This window comes from Bombus vancouverensis, chromosome 3 (genome assembly GCF_051014615.1).
Source record: "Bombus vancouverensis nearcticus chromosome 3, iyBomVanc1_principal, whole genome shotgun sequence".
NCBI classification, from domain to species: Eukaryota; Metazoa; Arthropoda; class Insecta; order Hymenoptera; family Apidae; genus Bombus; species Bombus vancouverensis.
Genome location: NC_134913.1, coordinates 9,122,012 through 9,141,992, shown reverse-complemented (window position 1 = coordinate 9,141,992; position 19,981 = coordinate 9,122,012). Strand labels below are relative to the sequence as shown.

The 19,981-nt window shown below is 36.6% G+C and overlaps 1 protein-coding gene across 1 annotated transcript in view; it reads right to left on the bottom strand.

The window, feature by feature from the left end:
- Positions 1-1,688: 1,688 nt before the first annotated feature.
- The window catches only part of LOC143302509 (uncharacterized), an 84,015-nt gene continuing 65,722 nt past the window's right edge, over positions 1,689-19,981 (bottom strand). The window contains exons 2-4 of the mRNA XM_076617448.1: positions 4,073-4,186; positions 2,809-2,925; positions 1,689-2,235 (exon numbers count right to left, since the gene is read on the bottom strand). Of these exons, the coding sequence (XP_076473563.1) occupies positions 2,161-2,235; positions 2,809-2,925; positions 4,073-4,186 (306 nt within the window). The 3' untranslated portion in view covers positions 1,689-2,160. The remainder of the gene's footprint in view (positions 2,236-2,808; positions 2,926-4,072; positions 4,187-19,981) is intronic.

The following is a 19,981-nucleotide window of genomic DNA, read 5'->3' as shown; positions in this document are numbered from 1 at the left end:
GTCAGTATACCCTTTCTTCATTGCTCCAGTAAGAACAACTTTGCGATAAAACGGAGGTTCTGAATGTGCCTCAGTTTCGAAATGAAGTTCCACCACTGTCAATAACAGTGTTATGCTTCGAAAGGGAACACGCTGTAGACCGTAGCAAACGTGTCAAGGTCGCATTGAAGAATCTACGAAGACTATGAAGAGTCTGTTCGTTCGATTGCTTTAGCCAGGTGCATTGATTCCATTCGAATACGCGCCATGATCACGATCGTTGACTCGGTGCCAGGTCCACGTTTTTTTTTGTTTTTATTATTTAATTTTTATTTTACAATTTGTCCAGCTGGACATTTGGTAAATTTGTCTACGTTGACCGGCTATTTCGTATAAAAACTAACACGTTCCATCAGTTATATTATGGAGAAATGAACAAACGTTTGCGCATAGAAACACGAGTTTACTCGTGATCGGTCAAAAATGTGGCGACGTCATTAAGATTTCGTATCGGTGACGCTTCAGAATTCGGTATTTTTATATTTTTATGCATCTACTGATGCAATGGATATGAATATATATGATTTCACTGTGATAGATGGGAATTTCCAATACAATGGATATATATGTCTTTCTAAAGATGTAATCCAAGGATAAAATTCTATTTTCTACAATTCGTTTACAAGCCGTATTCATATCATACGTATACTAAATATGTATACTAAACCAGAGATTTATAGCTTTATTCACATTACTATTCATAAGTAGCATTATGGTCGATTTTTAGTAACAATACTATCAGTTAAATCAGTCAGTTAAATCTGAGCAAAGGATACAAACACGAATAAACGATACGTTAATAATAATTAGAAGAAATATTACTACCTTTTCATAAATTTAACACAATGTAAATTTGAATTATTAAAAAACATTAAGAAACATTAAGAAATATTAAGAAACGCTAATAACGATATATTGTATTATTTACACACACTATTTATCGTGAGCGCACAGCCATCCACAGTTCTGTCATTAGAAACACAAATCTTCCAAGTCTTACATTTTCATCTTAAATGTCATCATACATAACATTGCTGTTAATATTTATTTCCCATTAAAAGTTAAAAGTACATATTTGTTCTACCTAGTAACAAAAATGCAGATCTTGCAAAGTCTCAATAGCATCGTATTACTCGTTTACATCAAGCCTAAATCAAGTCAGTAAGTCACAGAGGGGAAGGAGCTACCCTGCTGACTCCCAGTGTCCTTATCTGAACGTGCCAGGTTCGATGGAACTGGGACATGCAACGGAATCGATACATCAAGTCGTTGTCCAGTTTCAATTCGGCATTCGAATCGATAGCAGTGATCAGGTCGAGAGAATCGGTTCTTAAAGTCGTTTAGAGACCACGGACCAACCGAATACGTGAACGAGAACGTCCGTGCATGGAACACGAACAGACGCGTGCTTCCAGCATAATCAAACGTGGCGGTATAACTTAGATTCTTCGCCGCTCTATGATCTGTTTCCAAGATTCGGGTTTTTCTTTCATACAATTAGATGCAGAAAAATGTTCGTTAATTCTCGATGATGATATACAGGGTGGTTGGTAACTGGTGGTACAAGCGGAAAGGGAGTGATTCTACGCGAAAAAAGAAGTCGAAAATATAGAATAAAATTTTTTTTTTTTATTTTTCCATGGAGACAACGATCTACAGTGAGATTCGTTATAACGTACCGCACGCGTACCGAGCGAAAATTCAAAGTTGATTTTCTCGAAAACAAAACCTCAAACGAAAAATTTTTATTCTATATTTTCGACTTCCTTTTTCGCGTAGAATCACCCCATTTCCGCTTGTACCACCAGTTACCAACCATCCTGTATACAAAGGAATAAGATAACCTCACTTTTTTAATTGCAATCATGAAAATATGAATTTGCAGAAAAATTTGCTGTCTAATAACGATACATTTACAAAGGTAAAAATGTTCAACATCAATAGCATTAATATTATTACCTGTTAAACTGCAATAGCTACTTGTCGTAATCGCTTACATCTATGCGTTTAGAAAATATCCAATCACAAGAGTCAGAGTCACGATCAGAATACAGGCTATATATGCGACGAAATGAACGCACAAACTATAAATAAATTGCCTTAGCCATAATCTTTCGATTCTTATACAGTTCTCATTATCATCGCCATCGTGATCTTCTTCCTTCTCATCCTTCCTTCCATCCTCGAGTCTGCTATCTACGGTGAAATAGACTTAAACTACTTTCTCGATAGTTTAGGCAAGTTATGTTTCCTATCTGTTTCGTGAAACGAATAGGAACAGAACTTTGTAAAACAGATCTTTTCCGTAGTCGTCAATTCCCCCCCCCCTAATTTCGATAATACTCTTTTCGAGTAAAAACCACCTGTAATTATTCTTGTACTGTTAATCACCGATAATCGATGCTTCTTTTCTCCATCTTTCTTTTGTTTCTAAACTTTCTTTTTCATTGCTTTTTTATCTGTTTCAGTTGTAAAAATTTACATTGTATAACATTAAATTGTATAACATTGTATAACATTAAATATATTCGTTGATAACGTTGAAGTTTCGTAAAAAAAAAGTAAACTTGAGAAGAAAGTATTTTCACTAATACATGCACTTCTTGAAATAGTATCATTCTGTCCTGAAAAGTCTTTTCATACAACAAAAAACAAGACAGATATTTTGGACGATACCAATTAGCTAGCCCACCCTGTATATCTGGTATAAGCTTATCACGAAATATCTTTCGTTCAAATAAAAAATTCGATCAAAATTATAACAATGACCTGACGTTGGACTCTCGCCAAACGAAACTTTTCGTTTCTTTCCAGCGGCGCTACTTTTAAGCTTCTCCTCTTCTCGTTTGGTTCCTTTATCCGTGATGCTTTCTCTCGCGTCTCCTTCTGTAACATAGTTACGACAATTTTATTAATCTGACGCTTCTGCTTTTTATTACGTTAAGAATCGGTGGCGGACAAAACTAAAGAGTTCTTCCTGTTTCTCTTTCTTGTATTAAAAGCAAAATTCGTTATAGGGAAACTGTAAAATATCAGCAGATTTTTCTGAACGAACAAACAAAATGTTTTTCTGCGGACATTTTTGAAAAGACGTTTCCTTGGGTCATTTCATTCTTTTATTTTTCACGGAAGATAAAAGCTTGTGTAGCAAATACAACCTTTGCCTATCTTCAGTAAAATAAAAGTATACTTTAATGTTTGTAATTTTTGTTCCATATTTTGCAATCTTTTTCGACAGTACATTCATCATACTGCGATGATGTAGGAAAATAGTTGATATTTGGTAATAATCAACGATATCCAAAGATTTGTTTGCTAATTTGTTCAAACGTATATAAAATATTTGTGGATGACAAATATAAATCGAAATTTACAGTTTAAACTTCAATATTCGTTATTTAGAATTTTCATGTATCAAATGATTATTATTAATTTTTCTCCATGCTCGAAAGAAACTTTCGTGTGTTTATCGGTAATAAAGCAACAAGTGGCTATTGAAAACAGAAAAATGAATTTCATTGGCTCGGGATGCACATTCCTCATCAATTTTTCTTGACCTTCTTATGAAAATTATGTTTGTTAAATTTCATTTAGTATTTACATTTTAAATAATATTCGAGACATTCTAGTTTACAAAATATATTTCAGAAGAGGTTGTTGTTTAAAACAACACCCAAATTAAAAACTTTCCAAATTAATATCAAGTGATAAATTTATTTTAGAACCTCTTCGATTTACACTGATATCGCATCAAATTATTTTGAATTTCCAAACACGAAAAAGAAATAATATCTATCCTGCACCACTTTACAAAATCTTTAATTCGATATATGCCAAACGATTCCTATCTCCAGCTATCTCATAGAGCGAAATAAGAACAGTGACTCATCACACCCATTGTCCACCATCTATCCATTATCCACCACCAAACAAGATCAACTTATGTATTCAAGATACACACGTAAATCCAACCATGTTGTACAATTTACAAAATCGTAATCTTCCAAAATATCAGATATACATTGATTTTTACCTTCGACATTATTGCTTCCAACGCTTGTCCTCCTTTCTCTCTCTTCATTATCTTCGACTCTTGGGTTGTCAGTCGCATTCTCGTTAGCCTCGCCCTCGCCTTCGCTTCTCTCAGCTGCGCCAGAGTAATAAGTTACAGGGGCTACGTCCGATTACGAGTCACTTAATCGCCGTGAAATATCGAAAATCGTTACATCCCACCCTTGATATGCTCATCCTATTTCAGGAATTACGTTTCTCCCTTCCCCTTGATAAAACTCCAATTATAATTTCGTGCTGCTTCGATTAAGGTATTCCATTTTTTAATATTTTTATTTTTTCCTTTCCTTTATACTCGAGAATCCGGTTTTATCGGAATCAAACGATATCCAACAGAGAGACCCTTTTTAACTCATCTTAGTTCGTTAAGCGCAATCTTAGGGGTCGAGGAACGCGAAAGGGTCGGGAACCGGACCAACTAACGTTCACGGATATTCTGAAAGTTTTATTTTCTTTCGTCGCCTCGCGAATAGCAGTTTTAACCCGTGCATACGAGCGCGAAGAGTGGATTTAGTGCTTTTGATTTAGACGGTCTTTTGTCTGATGAACTAGGCGAAATTGTACGTGCCCGTAGCATAGTTACGAATGGTATACAGTTTTTTGCAATTTATCGCGTTGAATTTGAAAGTGAATTTGTTCGTTTTATTCTGTGGTTTAAGCTTCCAAAGTTTAGATTTCGTATCTTTTGTACGATTCTCGGAATAATAAGTAATATTGTCGAAGAAGACATTTCTAGTAGCTTTGGATGAAGATAAAGTATTTGCACGAATTATCATAAGAAATCAGATTATTAAAAAAAATAGATGTAGACTTTGATGTACGTTTATAAATTTAATAAATTTCACGATGGCAGAAGCGTTCTTAATGATTCTTGCTTTTTTTTTTACAAAAATGTCTTTTATAGTTATAAATATAATACCTACGTTGTATATATCAAATATTTCACTTTCTATTGTTGCGTAGAAAACGGTGTGTATTCTTAGGAGGAGACGAGGTCTTTGTTTAAAAATAAAAATAGCGACTCGAAATCTTAGACTATTAAGACATTTGTAGAATTTGTATGATAACAGCAGTTTTACTTTTCACAGGCGATAAATATGCTTCTCTTTTAATGTTTCTACGATGTTTATGCGACGCCTAAAAGCGTCTCGTGCTTACTTTGAGTTTATAGATCATATATTTTCTAGTATTTATATCTTAACGTATAATATCATTTTAGTTTTACCTCGTGCAAAAGTTGAAATTTCTGTCTTATCTGATAATAGTCAAATATTTTCTCGTTCTCCCACAAACTCTCTGTTAAATTTTAATGCCTTTAGGACCTATATGTACTGTCGATCAATTGCCACCGATGGGGTTCAAGAAAATATATGAGACCGTACGCATTTGATCGTGGCGATCAAGGAAGTGCGTTGAAACCGACGAACGTGTTCACACGACAAGCAATTTTTTTGCAGACCAGACATAATTTTATACATAGTCGACCAGTTGGCAGAGGTCTCATATTCTTATCCGTGCCTGTTATCGATACCTTTATTACGCCTAATAGTTCGTCGAATGATTTAGTCGACATTCTTGTCAAGTTGAAGAATTTATTTTCTTATTTTCTAACGTTGTTAAAATGTATGGCGAACGTTCTTTTTATACGGCGTTCTTGTAATAAGGCATGCGACAAATATTTTCTTTCCTTCTTTATTTTTTTAAAGCTACTTTATAATTATAACGGTTTTCTCTATATCCATTCTGTTCGACGATCTCTATTATACTGACAACTTTCTAGTCATTTACCGAATGTCCAGCTGGACAACTTGTAAAGTACAAATTAAATAATAATAACAAAAAAAAAACTTTTTAGTTGCCGAATTTGGTCGACGAATCTGGTGTCCGCACCGGCGTCTAGTCCACAGCACGTACGGGCTTCCTAATGTAAGTAATTGTAAAATATACGATTTATTTGGGTGAATTGTACCCCACGGTTATCATCTGGAATTCCCAATCCATTATAATGAATGTTTCTATTATAAAAACGCTCATAAAGCAATGTACACGTAAAGCGTATACACGTATACGTTATTATTTGGTCCGTTTACGATGTTTATACGACAACTTATCTGCTTTATGGCTGCTTTATTATACTTATACGGTCGATATAAACTTTGCATATGATTTAACTATTTCCAAAACAGACATTTCGGACCCGATTTCACAATTATTCTATGTCATCTTGCTCCGTAAGAAGACTAAGGAGAAAACACACCACTGATCTCATTAAAGAAATAAAATAGACAAACTCGAAGATAGTATCTTGCTAGTAGTAGCCATCCACATGTTAATTAGCAATAAAGCTAGAAAAATTTGCCGAATGTCCAGCTGGACAAATTGTAAAGTACAAATTGAATAAAAAAAAAAAATCTTGCTCCGTGTAGAGCGTAGCCTTTCTATTTCATGAACGACTTTGTCCTGCTAACACGGAATTAATAATACAATTTATGTTCAATAGACAACTTGCGCGTGTTTATTCTTTTCCTGAAAAACTTCCTTTTATAGATCAATTTTGATCCTGTGTATGAAACCTTTCACAAATGGGAAAAATTCTTTGAACCTCCGATAAGTTTTTATATTGGCACATTTTGAGCTACTTTTTTAATATGGCTAGTTTACTATCATAGTAACTGTAGTTTTATTATTCTAGGGTTATAAATGTAATAAAACTATATACTGTTAAATCGTTTGAAAGGTCCGTGACGTTTCTGGTAAGAGATAGTATATTCTTCTTGTATTTTTTTTTTATTATTTAATTTGTACTTTACAACTTGTCCAGCTGGACATTTGGTAAATTTTTCTAACATAATTGACTTGTATTTGGTTGAACTGAGAAAGATATAGTGAAGGGAAATGTAAGATTCTAAAGGAAATTAAACAGAAATACTGAAGATTAAAAAGGCTTTGGATATTTAAAAAAATTAGATTTAAACATTAGATTCAGCTAGAATCAAACATACGATAAACACTTATTATTCAAGTTATACTACCACGTCAGAATAATTTACTTATAATTCTCAATGAGAATTGATTGTAAAATTTTTTTTTAAATGTTAAGTCTTGTATATCAATGAAGACCGGATAACATTTTTTTCGAATGTAACTATGCACACATTTCTCTATGTATTCTTTATATTATTTCATATATACTGATGTGTTTTATATGTTTTCTTATACTTTTCTATGTAGAATAAAAAAGTCGCATAAAATGTATGAAATATACATAAATCTGTTAACAGTAGGAATAACTTTCGGATCTTTAAAACGCGCCAAATTCTTAAACAAACACGTGTCTCGCACGATATACGTCATTTGAAATCGTTTCATTGTATCTAATAAAATCTTCCATCCTATCTGCCATCATTTTAAATCTATGACCTGTCCTATTTGCGTGAAACATTCTGTATATTATCAAAATCCATTATACTTCCATCGCTTCGACTCAACATCATTTGGATAAGAGTCTCCTGAAAATGTCTTTCGCGATATTCAGACGACGGAACTCGGTAACAAATGCGATACACGTGCGGAGTAGTAGGTCACTTAAGAGGATCAGCTAGAGGATCCTACTTTAGCCTACCTTCCTAGAGTTCTGTTATATTATATAGTCTAAGTCAAATATAGTTAATTTCCAAGCGGTCTACGTAGAGGAACTCGTGTTGATTGTCAGGTGTCCTAGGCATTTGCTGTTTAGATAAAAGCTTATCGAGACGACAAATTTTATGGGCAAACTAATGGAACTTGAAGTTCAATTGTTATCACACATTATATCAAAGATTACGACATAATCATATTTTCCATGCGGTCATAAACTTTTTCATAGGAAGACATTTTTAGATCGTATACTTGTACGGTTGGAATATAAAAATAAAAAGAGAAAGATTTTCTATATTACTATGTACCAAGTATGTGTTCCTGTACGTATTAGGTACACTATGTAGCAACTTATATATAACAATATATGTCGAAGATGAAAGGACATCGGCGCCTTTCTTTTGGAATGTTTGGGAAGTTCCCCAATACTTTAGTCCAGACTTTTTATTATAACTGTACTTAAGTAATAAAACTGAGAAATAGTTGTTTATGATTTAATCTGAGTATGGGTGCCCGAGATTTATGACAGTGGGATTGGGCTCGAAGTGACATACCTGGTCGCTGACGATTACGGGAGGGATGTGTACCTAACAGAGGTATGGACTAATTAAATAGCTCTCCTTAAAAACAAAGATTGACCCGAGGAGTACAGAGAGGTACGGAGAGGAGTCTATAAGAGCAGTTTCACTTGGACTAAACAAACACTCACCACACTAAAGAAATAAATCAATCAAATTCGAAGATGGTATCTCACTGGGGGTAGCTATCCACATGTTATATTATTATACCACTAAGCTATAATATTTTACCAAATGTCCTACTGGACAAATTGTAAAATGTAAATAAATAAATAAAAAAAAAAAAACTTGGACTGAGATTCAGTCAGATAAGTTCTACTTGTACTGTGGACAAGTATGTTGAGTCACACCAAAATCGTGGATCAAATCGCATTCGTCATCCCGTTGACCGTGGATTCGTTATCGAACCTAAATTCATTGTCATCGACATCTCGATTATCCAATCGCCGCTATTACTCGTTAAACTCTGTAATAATCACATTTATATCACTAAATATCATTTATAGTACATAACAACGATGGCCAATTCACGTGAAGATTCGTTATACGTATCTAACTCCAATGATAACCCGACATATATATGTCGGAGATGAAAGGACATCGAAGCCTCCCCCTGGAACTTCGGGATAATCCCCTAACATTGTAAGTTAGAGTCTACTATAGCTGTAATTAAACAATCGTAGTTATTCAATCCGATTGTAATTGTTCGAAACTAGTGACAGTGAGCTTTGGCTCGAGGCGACAGTCTGTCGCCCAACGTAGCCGCGGTCAAGGGATGAACGTTTTTTTTTTTCATTTATTTGTTAAAATTACAATCAATTCTCGCGTTGAGAATGGGGATGAACGTGTCACGTAATTTTTGGGGTTAGTTGATGAAAATAAAAAGTAGCTGAGTCGTAACATGACTATCGTCTTTATTTCACAGCACAGGTTTACATAGATTGGAGAGATGTTCACTGTTCGGTAGTTTTATCTATTTTTCTCCAGGTGTTTTCGTCTTATTACGGAGGAAAGCTCGGTATGGGTGCGCCCTTTTTAATTAACAACACGGGTTGGCTGTTCGCACCTTCCGTTAGGAAGAGTGAGGGTAACGATCCACGATGCCAATTGGTTATAAGTCATGAAGATAGGAAGAGAAAGCCTTCGTCCAGCTCGGCTAGTAGGTAATATTGTTTATGGGAAAAACCAGCCTTTTCGTTAGTCGAGTATTGGGTTTTTCCCATTAAGTAACTACCTGCTTTCCCGTAATTAGTAAGGACGTATAACAACCTAAGGGCTGTTTCAAGGACCATCCATAAAGAGATAGCAGAAATAATAAACTTAAAAAGTTTAGGTTTATGGTGGGTCCTTGGGGTAATTGAGGGTACGGACTGAAGACCTGCATACATCCTGCCTCTAATATGAAGCGACGTTACAAACGCTTCGTCTAACAAAGGCATGGAGTAATTTTATAGCTCTCCAAAAAAAAAAAAAAAGGAAATAACTGCAACCCTCGACAGTAAACAATCCAACGGTCTGCGTCCCGTAGCTTGCCACATGCAGACTCTATTCTGCGAGTAATATGATTGCCAGATGTCGATGCGTCTCCGCAGTACATGTGGTGCAGCTAACCCGAGGGCCCGTCATAAATCTTAAGATTTAGCTCACTAAAGTCCTTCAAATAGACAAACAGTCCTTGTCCCAACTACGAGACAATAGAGGACACCTATTTTTCAACGAACGACGTCTCCCACTAGCAACTTTCCCTCGAGGGCGACTAGCATCTGTTTCTAACCACCGATTGACCAATTAGCAGCAACGCCAATTTCCCTTACTTTCAGAACGAAGGCTATCCTCGACGAATCCGATGGTCTCGTGTCCTTAGACACACCCCATCATAGTTTTCCTCTGTGGCATCATCGGGACGGAAACTCACTCTCTCGCTTGCGATCTCATCGACGAAAAGAATCCGACTTAGAGTACGTACACCTACTATTCCGTTGGCCGCGCATTCGTTAGTGAACCTAAGATCATTGTCACTAGTGTCGCGAATGTGTGACCACCGTGGGTTTGCGTCAACTTTATAACCTCTTTATTTGTGTCAATAAAAGTCACTTCCGTGCTGTAAGAAGCTGGATAGCTTCAGTGAAGAATCATTACCTATCCCAAGCCCTCACCGTGATAGCGACTCGAGCTCGGACTCGGATCGTGACTCGACATATATATATATGTCGGAGATGAAAGAACATCGGGATTTCCCGTCTGGAATGTTAGGAAAAACCCCAATACCCTAGTCCAGACTTTTAGTATAGTTACACTTAAGTAATAAAAATAAGAAATAGTTTTAATGTTCCAATCTGGTCTCATGACGATGGGTTCGGGCTCGAAGTGACATAGAGGGTCACTGGACGTAGCCACGGTCACGGGAGAGACGTGTACCTGACAGAGGTATGGAATGATTATATGGCTCTCCTTAAAAACAAAGATTGACCCGAGAAGTGGGGACAGGAATATATAAGGGCAGTTTCATTTGGATTACGAGTCAGTTAGTTAGTTAGTCGTTGGACGAATTGCTGATTGAGTTATCGAGAAAGTTACCCGAATCGAGTATTACGTTGATACTTGTTCTCCCGTGGATTCGTTATCGAACCTGAATTCGTTGACACCATCATCTCGACCATCCTATCGCCGCTGTTACTCATAGCCTCTTGTAGTGTCCACATTTGTACCAATAAACATTAGCTACATCCGCGATGGTAAAGTAAGTAAAGGTTCATAGAACGCCCCAAAATGCCAACCTGACTCCGACATATATGACAGGCGATTCAATAGCAAGATATTGTTGCGATAAAAATATTCGTACGTTATTTAGTATCATTAAGTAATGTTCTGTGTTACAGTTAATATTTTATGGGTTTTCCTTTTTAACAAATAACCGCCTGCAATTAATTGGGCACGGATAGTACTAAGTTCTTAGCAATTTTTGTCTCGGCTAAACCGTAATATTTTACATTACTATCCACTAATTACTCAATTACTTGACACGACAAATCAGATCCGCAGGCTAAAAAGACATTACCCTTTAGATTTAAACATTAGATTCAGCTAGAATCAAACATACGATAAACACTTATTATTCACGTTATAGTACCATGCCAATGAGAATTCATTGTAAACTACTTCAAAAACAAAAAAAAAAAATCACTAAAGTACGGTACAGAGTTAAATATATTTAAATATATAGAAGATATAGGAAATATTGATTTCCTTAATTCTATGTTCTAAAAGTGCACAAATACATTACTTCTGTACTGTAAAACTGTACAATACTTCATCCCCCACCACATACAACGACCCGTGAAAGTATCTGGACACTTATAGAAACATTTGCATAATTTGCCTTTGTCTTTGCCAACTATTTCATAAGTGCTTTCGATAAAGTAATACTTTCAGTAAGCGTCAGCATGTAAAGCGAACCTGATGTTCCTCTGAAATATTCATCAGCGAAATAACTGATAACTCTCCTCGTGATTCCCTGAATAGTCCAAGACATCCTAGCCCGAGAATCCCTTTTAAAATTTTCTGAAAAAATTGTGGAAGATGAAAGAATAATCCTTAAAACGCGTACCCGCAGACAAGCAGAAAAGGGGGAAAACTGCTTACAACATGGTCGGATGTCTGGCGTAGGGCTGATCCGTCATATCAAGATCGACCAGACGGTTTGTCTCGATAATGGACGAAGGAGAAAAGTCTGTAAAAAGGGGTGGAAGCACGATATGCGGAAAACTGGGAAGGAGGTCGCGAGTAACGTGATTTGTCGTCGTGAGCTGAGGTTACTTTCACCGTGACAGGACCTCCGTTCGATTTTCCTCGCTATCGCATGTCGATCGGCACTACGATCGATACGAGCTGCCGCAAAGGCTCGTAACACCGTGTATACGGTCGAGCAGTTTTAACCTTGAGCTCGTTTTTCTCGCGACACTGTCGAGCGACATCCTTTTCATTCAGTACGCTTATGGCGAACGATTTCATCGCCATAATTTATTTTCCAAAAGATACGAACGTTTCTCCATTCCGACGGATTGCTCGTGGAATTGTCAGTTGACTGTCAGATTTTTCGTACAGCGTCGTACATATTTTTCGCATGATGAAATTTGGAAATTGAAGAAATTTGTTTCATTATTATTTAATTTGTATTTTACAATTTGTCCAGTTGGACATTTGGCAAATTTTTTTTAACGAAGAAATTTGGCAACGTGGAAAGATAAGGCGAATGAATAAATATGATTTGTCGAATTAGAGAAACGAAGGGGGAAAAGAACGAGACACCTCGTAGTTCTTTTAATATGGTTGGCTTTTCGGATTCAATTTTATTTTTGGGGACATACTATTGCCGATTAGTATGGGGTCAAAATAACGTGTAAAACGCTAATAATGCTCAATTGTCTTAAAGTCTTAGTTTAAAGCGAGAGTCTTAAAGTTAAAATTTGCATTTTTCGATTATACGAGTCGAAAACTATCGTAATATATATATATATATATATATATATATATATATATAAAAACAATAGTTTTACGTTCGTTAAAGTAAAAGCGTTTTTTGTGTCACGTATTATCGCGAACATGTTTTTAGCGCCTTTATAAGAATTTATACTGAGCTTTCAAAGCTGCGGAACATTTTGGCTGGAAGAAAATCATCATAAACTTCGTTGAGCGTATATAAGACTTCATATAGGCTACAGCTACAGCAATTTTTTCCGGCTCATATATGTGTTTATAGGCCAAGAGAATAAATCTGGCTTGATGCATATAAGCGTCCATAAAATTGAAAAGGTTAATTGCGATCCCTACTGGATGCAATTTTGCGTGTAGTATTTTAACATCAATGTGGTCTTAGTAACATGGAATTATGTAACACCGTAGCTAAACATTTTTTCATATTACGCAGGCAAACTGAATCGTTTATATCCAAGTTTAATTTTTTCACGTTCCTAGACCATCAAAAAATTTGGAAAAATTCCAGCAAACTTATCAATGTCTGTATTATATTACATAAACGTTTATATCAAATGCTTGACATCGTTTTTCAATGACAATAAAAATTTGCAGGAAATTCAAGGATAAAATTTTGCTTATTCTAATATATTTACAAGGGGAAATGTATATTAGTTACTGAAATCAGGCGAATTTTTATAAAAAAATTGTTGAAAAATTGTCAAATTGCCAGCATAAACAAAATCTGAGCTTGGTTGAGTTGTGAAATAAGCTTTCAAAAGCTTTATCCCGCGTAAACTTGTCTTTTATTTTTATTTGGAAGTAGTTTACAATCAATTCTCATTGAGAATAATAAGTAAATTTTCTGGCGTGGTACTATAACGTGAATAATAAGTGATTATCGTATGTTTGATTCTAGCTGAATCTAATGCGTAAACTTGTTATATGACATGAGCGCGAAAAGCTAAATATTATGTTAAATATTGCCTGGAATTATTCATATTAGAAGTGTAGGTGTGCTTCTTTCTCGTATGCTTTCCGATGAATAGAGCTGTGCCCAGAAATAAATTTATCAACCCTTTCTTCTCCGTCACAAATATTCCGATATTCTGTCTGATTCGCTCGCTGTAAAATGTACACCGAGTTTGGATTGTGCAACATCCACGGAAATGCTCTACCGTAGCTGAACCACGCCGTTCTCGGAACGACATTGGGAAACTGTTTCGCAGTTGGAAAGTGCGAACGTATTCGTTAACATTCCAACTATTCTAATGATCTTGGCTCTCAGCGTCTTTCCCCCAATCGTTTTCAACGTTCAGAAATTGCTTTCGTGCTTGTCTTTGGGATGAGTGCTTCGTTACTATTCGCATTGAATTCCATCCTGATGTATCAACTTTATACGAAATGGTAAACGCAAATGGAGCAAATCACGGGTCTTTCCTGATTTTAATTAGAAAATGATGTCGTCGGTGGAATGGTTCAAGGGCGACTACGTTTTTAAGATATTTCTTTCATAAATGCATCGATGTATGTATATTTCAACATTATGTTATTTCTCTTTTTATATGTATTTTAATTTTTTTTATCAAATTTTCTTATTATCTTCGATAAAAGAATGCTAAGGGTAAAATTGTTAAAAAATGATTCATTTGCGGAACATCTTAAGTATCTGAGGTGGTTTAAGGTGTAAGTGAACAAAGATGAAGGTTCAACAAAAAAGTTTATTTAACAGTCAACAATCAACAATCAACAATCAACGATCAACGATCAATGATCAACAATCAACAATCACGCTTCTCCAATGTGTTCGCTTCGCTGTTACGCTAGACCCTTCGCACTTCGTTGTTACGCTACATCCTTCGCACTTCGCTGTTCGAAACGGAATGAATCTTTTGTTCAAAACCAAACGGATTCTTTTTTTTTGTTGCCCCTCGATATCCCCACTACACACGCGTTTGTTACATGTCCGCGACCGTTGCCGCGTATGCATTCTTCCGAATATTCGGCGGAAGAACCGTAGGGATATTGATGGTAGATTAGGCATGTCGGGCTTACGCTTTGATGGTATAGCGCTTTGTGTTGCGAAGCCGTCGGAGCTCCGTCGTCGAATATCGCTACATATTAAAGGGGGGTTGAAATTTATGCAGCCGTTTTTTATTTTTTTAGTAACAGGATTCCAGCGATATATATGTCGGAGATGAAAGAACACCGGAGCCTTTGGAATTTTGGATAATCCCGCAACATTGTAACCTAGAGTCTACTATAGCTGTAATTGAACAATTGTAGTTATTCAATCCGATTGTAATTGTTCGAGAGTTGTGATAATGAGCTTGGGCTCGAGGCGACAGTCAGTCGCCGAACGTAGCCGTGGTCACGGGATGAACGCTTTGTCTAACAAAGGTATGGAGTAATTCTATAGCTCTCCTTAAAAGAAATATTCGTGGCGACAGGCGACAGTAAACATTCCAACGGTCTGCGTCCCGTAGCTCGCCACATGCAGACTCTATTCTGCGAGTAAGATGATTGCCAGATGTCGATGCGTCTCCGCAGTACATGTTCGGCTAGCTCGAGGGCCCGTTATAAATCTTAAGATTTAGCTCACTAAAGTCCTTCAAACAGACAAACAGTCCTTGTCCCAACTACGAGACAATAGAGGACACCTATTTTTCAACGAACGACGTCTCCCACTAGCAACTTTCCCTCGAGGGCGACTAGCATCTGTTTCTAACCACCGATTGACCAATTAGCAGCAACGCCAATTTCCCTTACTTTCAGAACGAAGGCTATCCTCGACGAATCCGATGGTCTCGTGTCCTTAGACACACCCCATCATAGTTTTCCTCTGTGGCATCATCGGGACGGAAACTCACTCTCTCGCTTGCGATCTCATCGACGAAAAGAATCCGACTTACGAGTACGTACACCACTATTCCGTTGGCCGCGCATTCGTTAGTGAACCTAAGATCATTGTTATTAGCTTCTCGAGTATCTAATTACCACGGTTACTTGTCCAGTTCTATGATAATCGTATTTGCACTAGTCGATGTCTTCTTTATTGCATAACGACAACGTGTAACGCAAACGAAGATTCGTTTCACGCCCCTAACCCTAATTCTAATGTAAACCCGACATATATATGTCGGAGATGAAAGGAAAGCCGAAGCCTTTCCTTGGAAATTTTGGGAACATCCTCTAGTACCTTAGCCTAGATTTTATTATAGTTGTAATTGCTTAAGATTTGTAATAAGCGAGATTGGGTTCGAGGTGACAATCGGTCGCTGAACGTAGCCACGGTCACGGGATGGATGTTTTATCTAACGGAGGTCTGGAGTGGTTGTATGTGTTTTCCGAGAAATGTGGTTGTGGCGGCATGCGGCCTCGAGAGCGGGCCGAGCCACGTGTGATGTTGCCTCGGAGGTGCCGATGCAATGGGACATACATTGTATTAGTAATCAAAACTCCAGGCAGAAACTGCCTAGCAACGGCGTTTGGAACTTTCTCGATGCTTCCAACGAGTGTGCCTAGCAACGGCGTTTGGAACCTTCTCGATGCTTCCAAACGGGTATAGAAAACAAAATGCAATCGTACAGGGAGAAAAATCTCCACGAGGCTGGCATTCTTGCGATTGCCTTGGAGAGTGATACATCGAGCATTTTCGACGATCGCATTTGCGTCTAAGTTAGTTTCGCTTAGTAAGGAGTTATCCCGGTGACCGTGGATTCGTTTGAACTCAAACATTGCTAATAGTATTATTTAATTTAATTATTCGTAGATCGTATTATTCATTAGGCTTAGTGTTTGTTAGACTTATTATTAGTTGTACTTATTATTTGTTAAGCTTAGTGATAGACCTGTATATACGTGTAAATAAAATCTCGGCTTTGTGAAACGATGGCTAGTCCACATGAAGAGTCGTCGCGCGCCCAAAATTCGAATCGTGATCCGACATATATATGTATCGTGGAAAAATCCTTAGGAAAATCCCGATGAATTATAGGTAGAAAACAATGAAAGTGTGACACCAATTACCTCTCAGAGAAGAGACATCGACTCCCGACTGTCGAACGCCAACGCCGCGACGCATCTTAGTCCCCATCAGAGATAAGGCCTCAACCCCGACTTTCGGACTCCTTGGAATCCACACCAAACCCTCCAACATCCCCAAGCCAGGGTGTATATAAGCCGAGACTTCACCCAGCCCGGGGAGTTCTCGTTCTAGTTGCTGTTCTTGTACAACACCCCTTTCTCTGTTCAACGTTATTCTACTGTAAGTGCCAAAGTCATAATAAAGTTCGATAAAAGAGAATTAATAGTTGGGCTACGACTCAGCTTTCTTTTCTCTCGCAACCCAAGTATCCATTTTACGTGACAAAAGCACTGACGGGCCGGAAATGATGGGAAATTCCGATGGGCTATATGTATGTCCGTGGCCCTTTAGGACATTTAGGGCATTAGGACATAGGACATTGGGACATGTGCGTTGTAGGAGTACTGAAAACTGGTAAAAAAAAGGACGTCTTGGTGAAGAGAGTGGTCAGTTGTCAATAGTCGTAGTAGGAATTACGAATGAGTTGCGACTAGTTGCAGCTACGAGTAAGCTGCGAGTAGTTGCGGGTTAATCGTTGCTCATGAGTTGTGAGTTAGTTGTAAGTTCAGTAGTTGAACAAATTTAGTGATACCAGCGGTCAAGGAAGAAAACGCAAAAAATACAAGGAAAAAACGACAACATATCCAAACCTACACGACATAGTACCACGCCAAAATAATTTACGTATAATTCCAAATAAGAATTGATTGTAAAATTCTTCCAAATAAAAAAAAGTAAATATCCAAATCAGCTGGTTGCAGAAGCGAGCAAAACTCTCATAGAAAGAAGACTAAAAAGAAAACACCCCATTGAGCTCACTAAAGAAATAAAATAGTCAAACTCGAAGATGGCATCCCGCTGGGGGTAGCCATCTACATGTTATTTTTTTTTATTTAGTTGTTTACATTCACAATTTGTCCGATTTGGACATTTGGTAGAAACATGTTATTTAGCAATTAAGTTAGAAAAATTTATCAAATGTTCAGCTGGACAAATTGTAAAGTACAAATTAAATAAAAAAAAATTTAGTTGTCTTTAGTTGTATCACATTACTACATCAAGTTCTAATTAAATAGTCATAGTTCTCTGTTTAAATCACTGTAAATAAGTACATCCATCTAAAGAGAGGTGTCGTATAACATTTTTTCATTAGCAGACAGCACTGTAGAAAATAAAAATCGAATCCGTAGCAAACATGTTAACGTGTATAAAAAAAAGTTTATTTTGGACATCTTATCGTAAAATACAATGGATCGCCGGAAATTATTGATTTTGATGGTTATATTCATTCGTAATGTAGGTTAATAATTCTAATGTAGAAATTTCATGCAGCATATTCCGCAAATATTTAGCGTAAGAAATAAGTTTAATCCAAAGGATTTGGTGAGATGAAAGGATGTCGATGGTATCCCCAAGGCGAAGTTTGATCGCCTCCTGAGGCAGCGGAACTTTAACCGGAGAAAATTAACCGAGATAACTTTCCTAACTTCCATGCGAAGATCTTTCTATCTAAGTATATCTGTCGGCCTGACGAGTGAATCGAAGTGAAAGTGTAATTAACAGGGAAAACAGCGCTTTAAAGAGAAACATTGTCGTATATTTTTATATATTTATATATTTTCCTCTCGCTTACGTAATTAAGAAGTTAAAAAAGATGAAAAAGTTAGAAGCGCTAGATTAATTTATTATTTTTGCTTTCAAAGCTATTGTAAAGTAAATTGCCAATAAATCTACTTTTGTAGTGTTTTTTGCCATTTACTTTTCCCTGGAAATTTGTAAGTTTATAGCCAGCGAGCAATAAATGACGTAATTGGCAAGATTTAAAAGAATGCATTTCTATTGAAACTCAGCTCTTCGATTTACCTATTGAATTGTGCTAATATTAAAACGTGTACGTAAAACATGCTAAGAATATTGAAGATATTACGTTGCTCCTAGAAACCAATAAATTGTAACAGATATTGAAAATTGTACTAATATGGAAAAAAGAAAAATATCTTTGTTATGTTATTTGTATCGATAACAGAAAATAGATCTTCTCTGTACGTTTTATTGGAATAATGTTGTTAATGAGCTAGGAAGTGCTAAAGCTCGTAATCAAGCTAAGCTTTCTCGTTAGTGACAAAAATCCTCTTCAATCTACTTCGTAACAACGTCGACTAGCAACGGTGTAGAATTTAATTGAGGAGTAACTGGATACTTTTGCAGGAGACCGAGATTTCGCTAAGAGATAACTCTTGTAGTCAACTCTTGAAAACACTTTCACCACACTGTTTGAGATCTAACAATTTTTTTTTATTTAATTTGTACTTTACAATTTGTCCAGCTGGACATTCGGTAAATTTTTCTATCTTTATTGCTAATTAACATGTGGATGGCTACCCACAGCGGGATACCATCTTCGGGTTTGTCTATCTAACAATTTTGACAAAAAAAAAGCAAACATTTACAAAACTTCCGACTAATTTTTTTTAGAAGTCCTATACACAAACTTATTGAAAAAATAATTAACACGATATGAGATATTTATTTTATTATCTTTCTCCATCCATACTCTGCATATGTTTATGGATATATATAAACCTTATTTCTAACTTATAATCCATTGCAACTAATACAATATACAATACAATATGTAATATAAGATAATTAAAAAAAAAGACGTGAAAAATTCAAGATAGAAGTTGAGAAAATCTGATATCTTCGGGATTATCATCGAACTATTTCCTCGCACTTAAAAGTATCTTTGCATCTCACCCCTTAATCGCCATCTAATATCCCTAATTTTACCACCATCTGTATCGCTGTCTAATCTAGATCAAAGAACGCGTTCGTGCGAATTACCGAGTCACCGGCTATGCGAGCAGGTTGTGTGATTCGTGTGGCCTTGAGGTGTCTGGCTCGAACGAACGGACCTTGAAAAATTCACTTAGGGGAGGCGGAGAAAAATAATCTTCGGGATTTATCGAGCGGACAAGGGACAGGGACGATGGACGAAATTCTGATTTGCATCCCTCCAAGGACGAACGTGTCAAATTGCAATCGTTTCGCGTTCAATGGCGCGCGTGCCTCAAGGTTGCATCATCGAAACGCCACA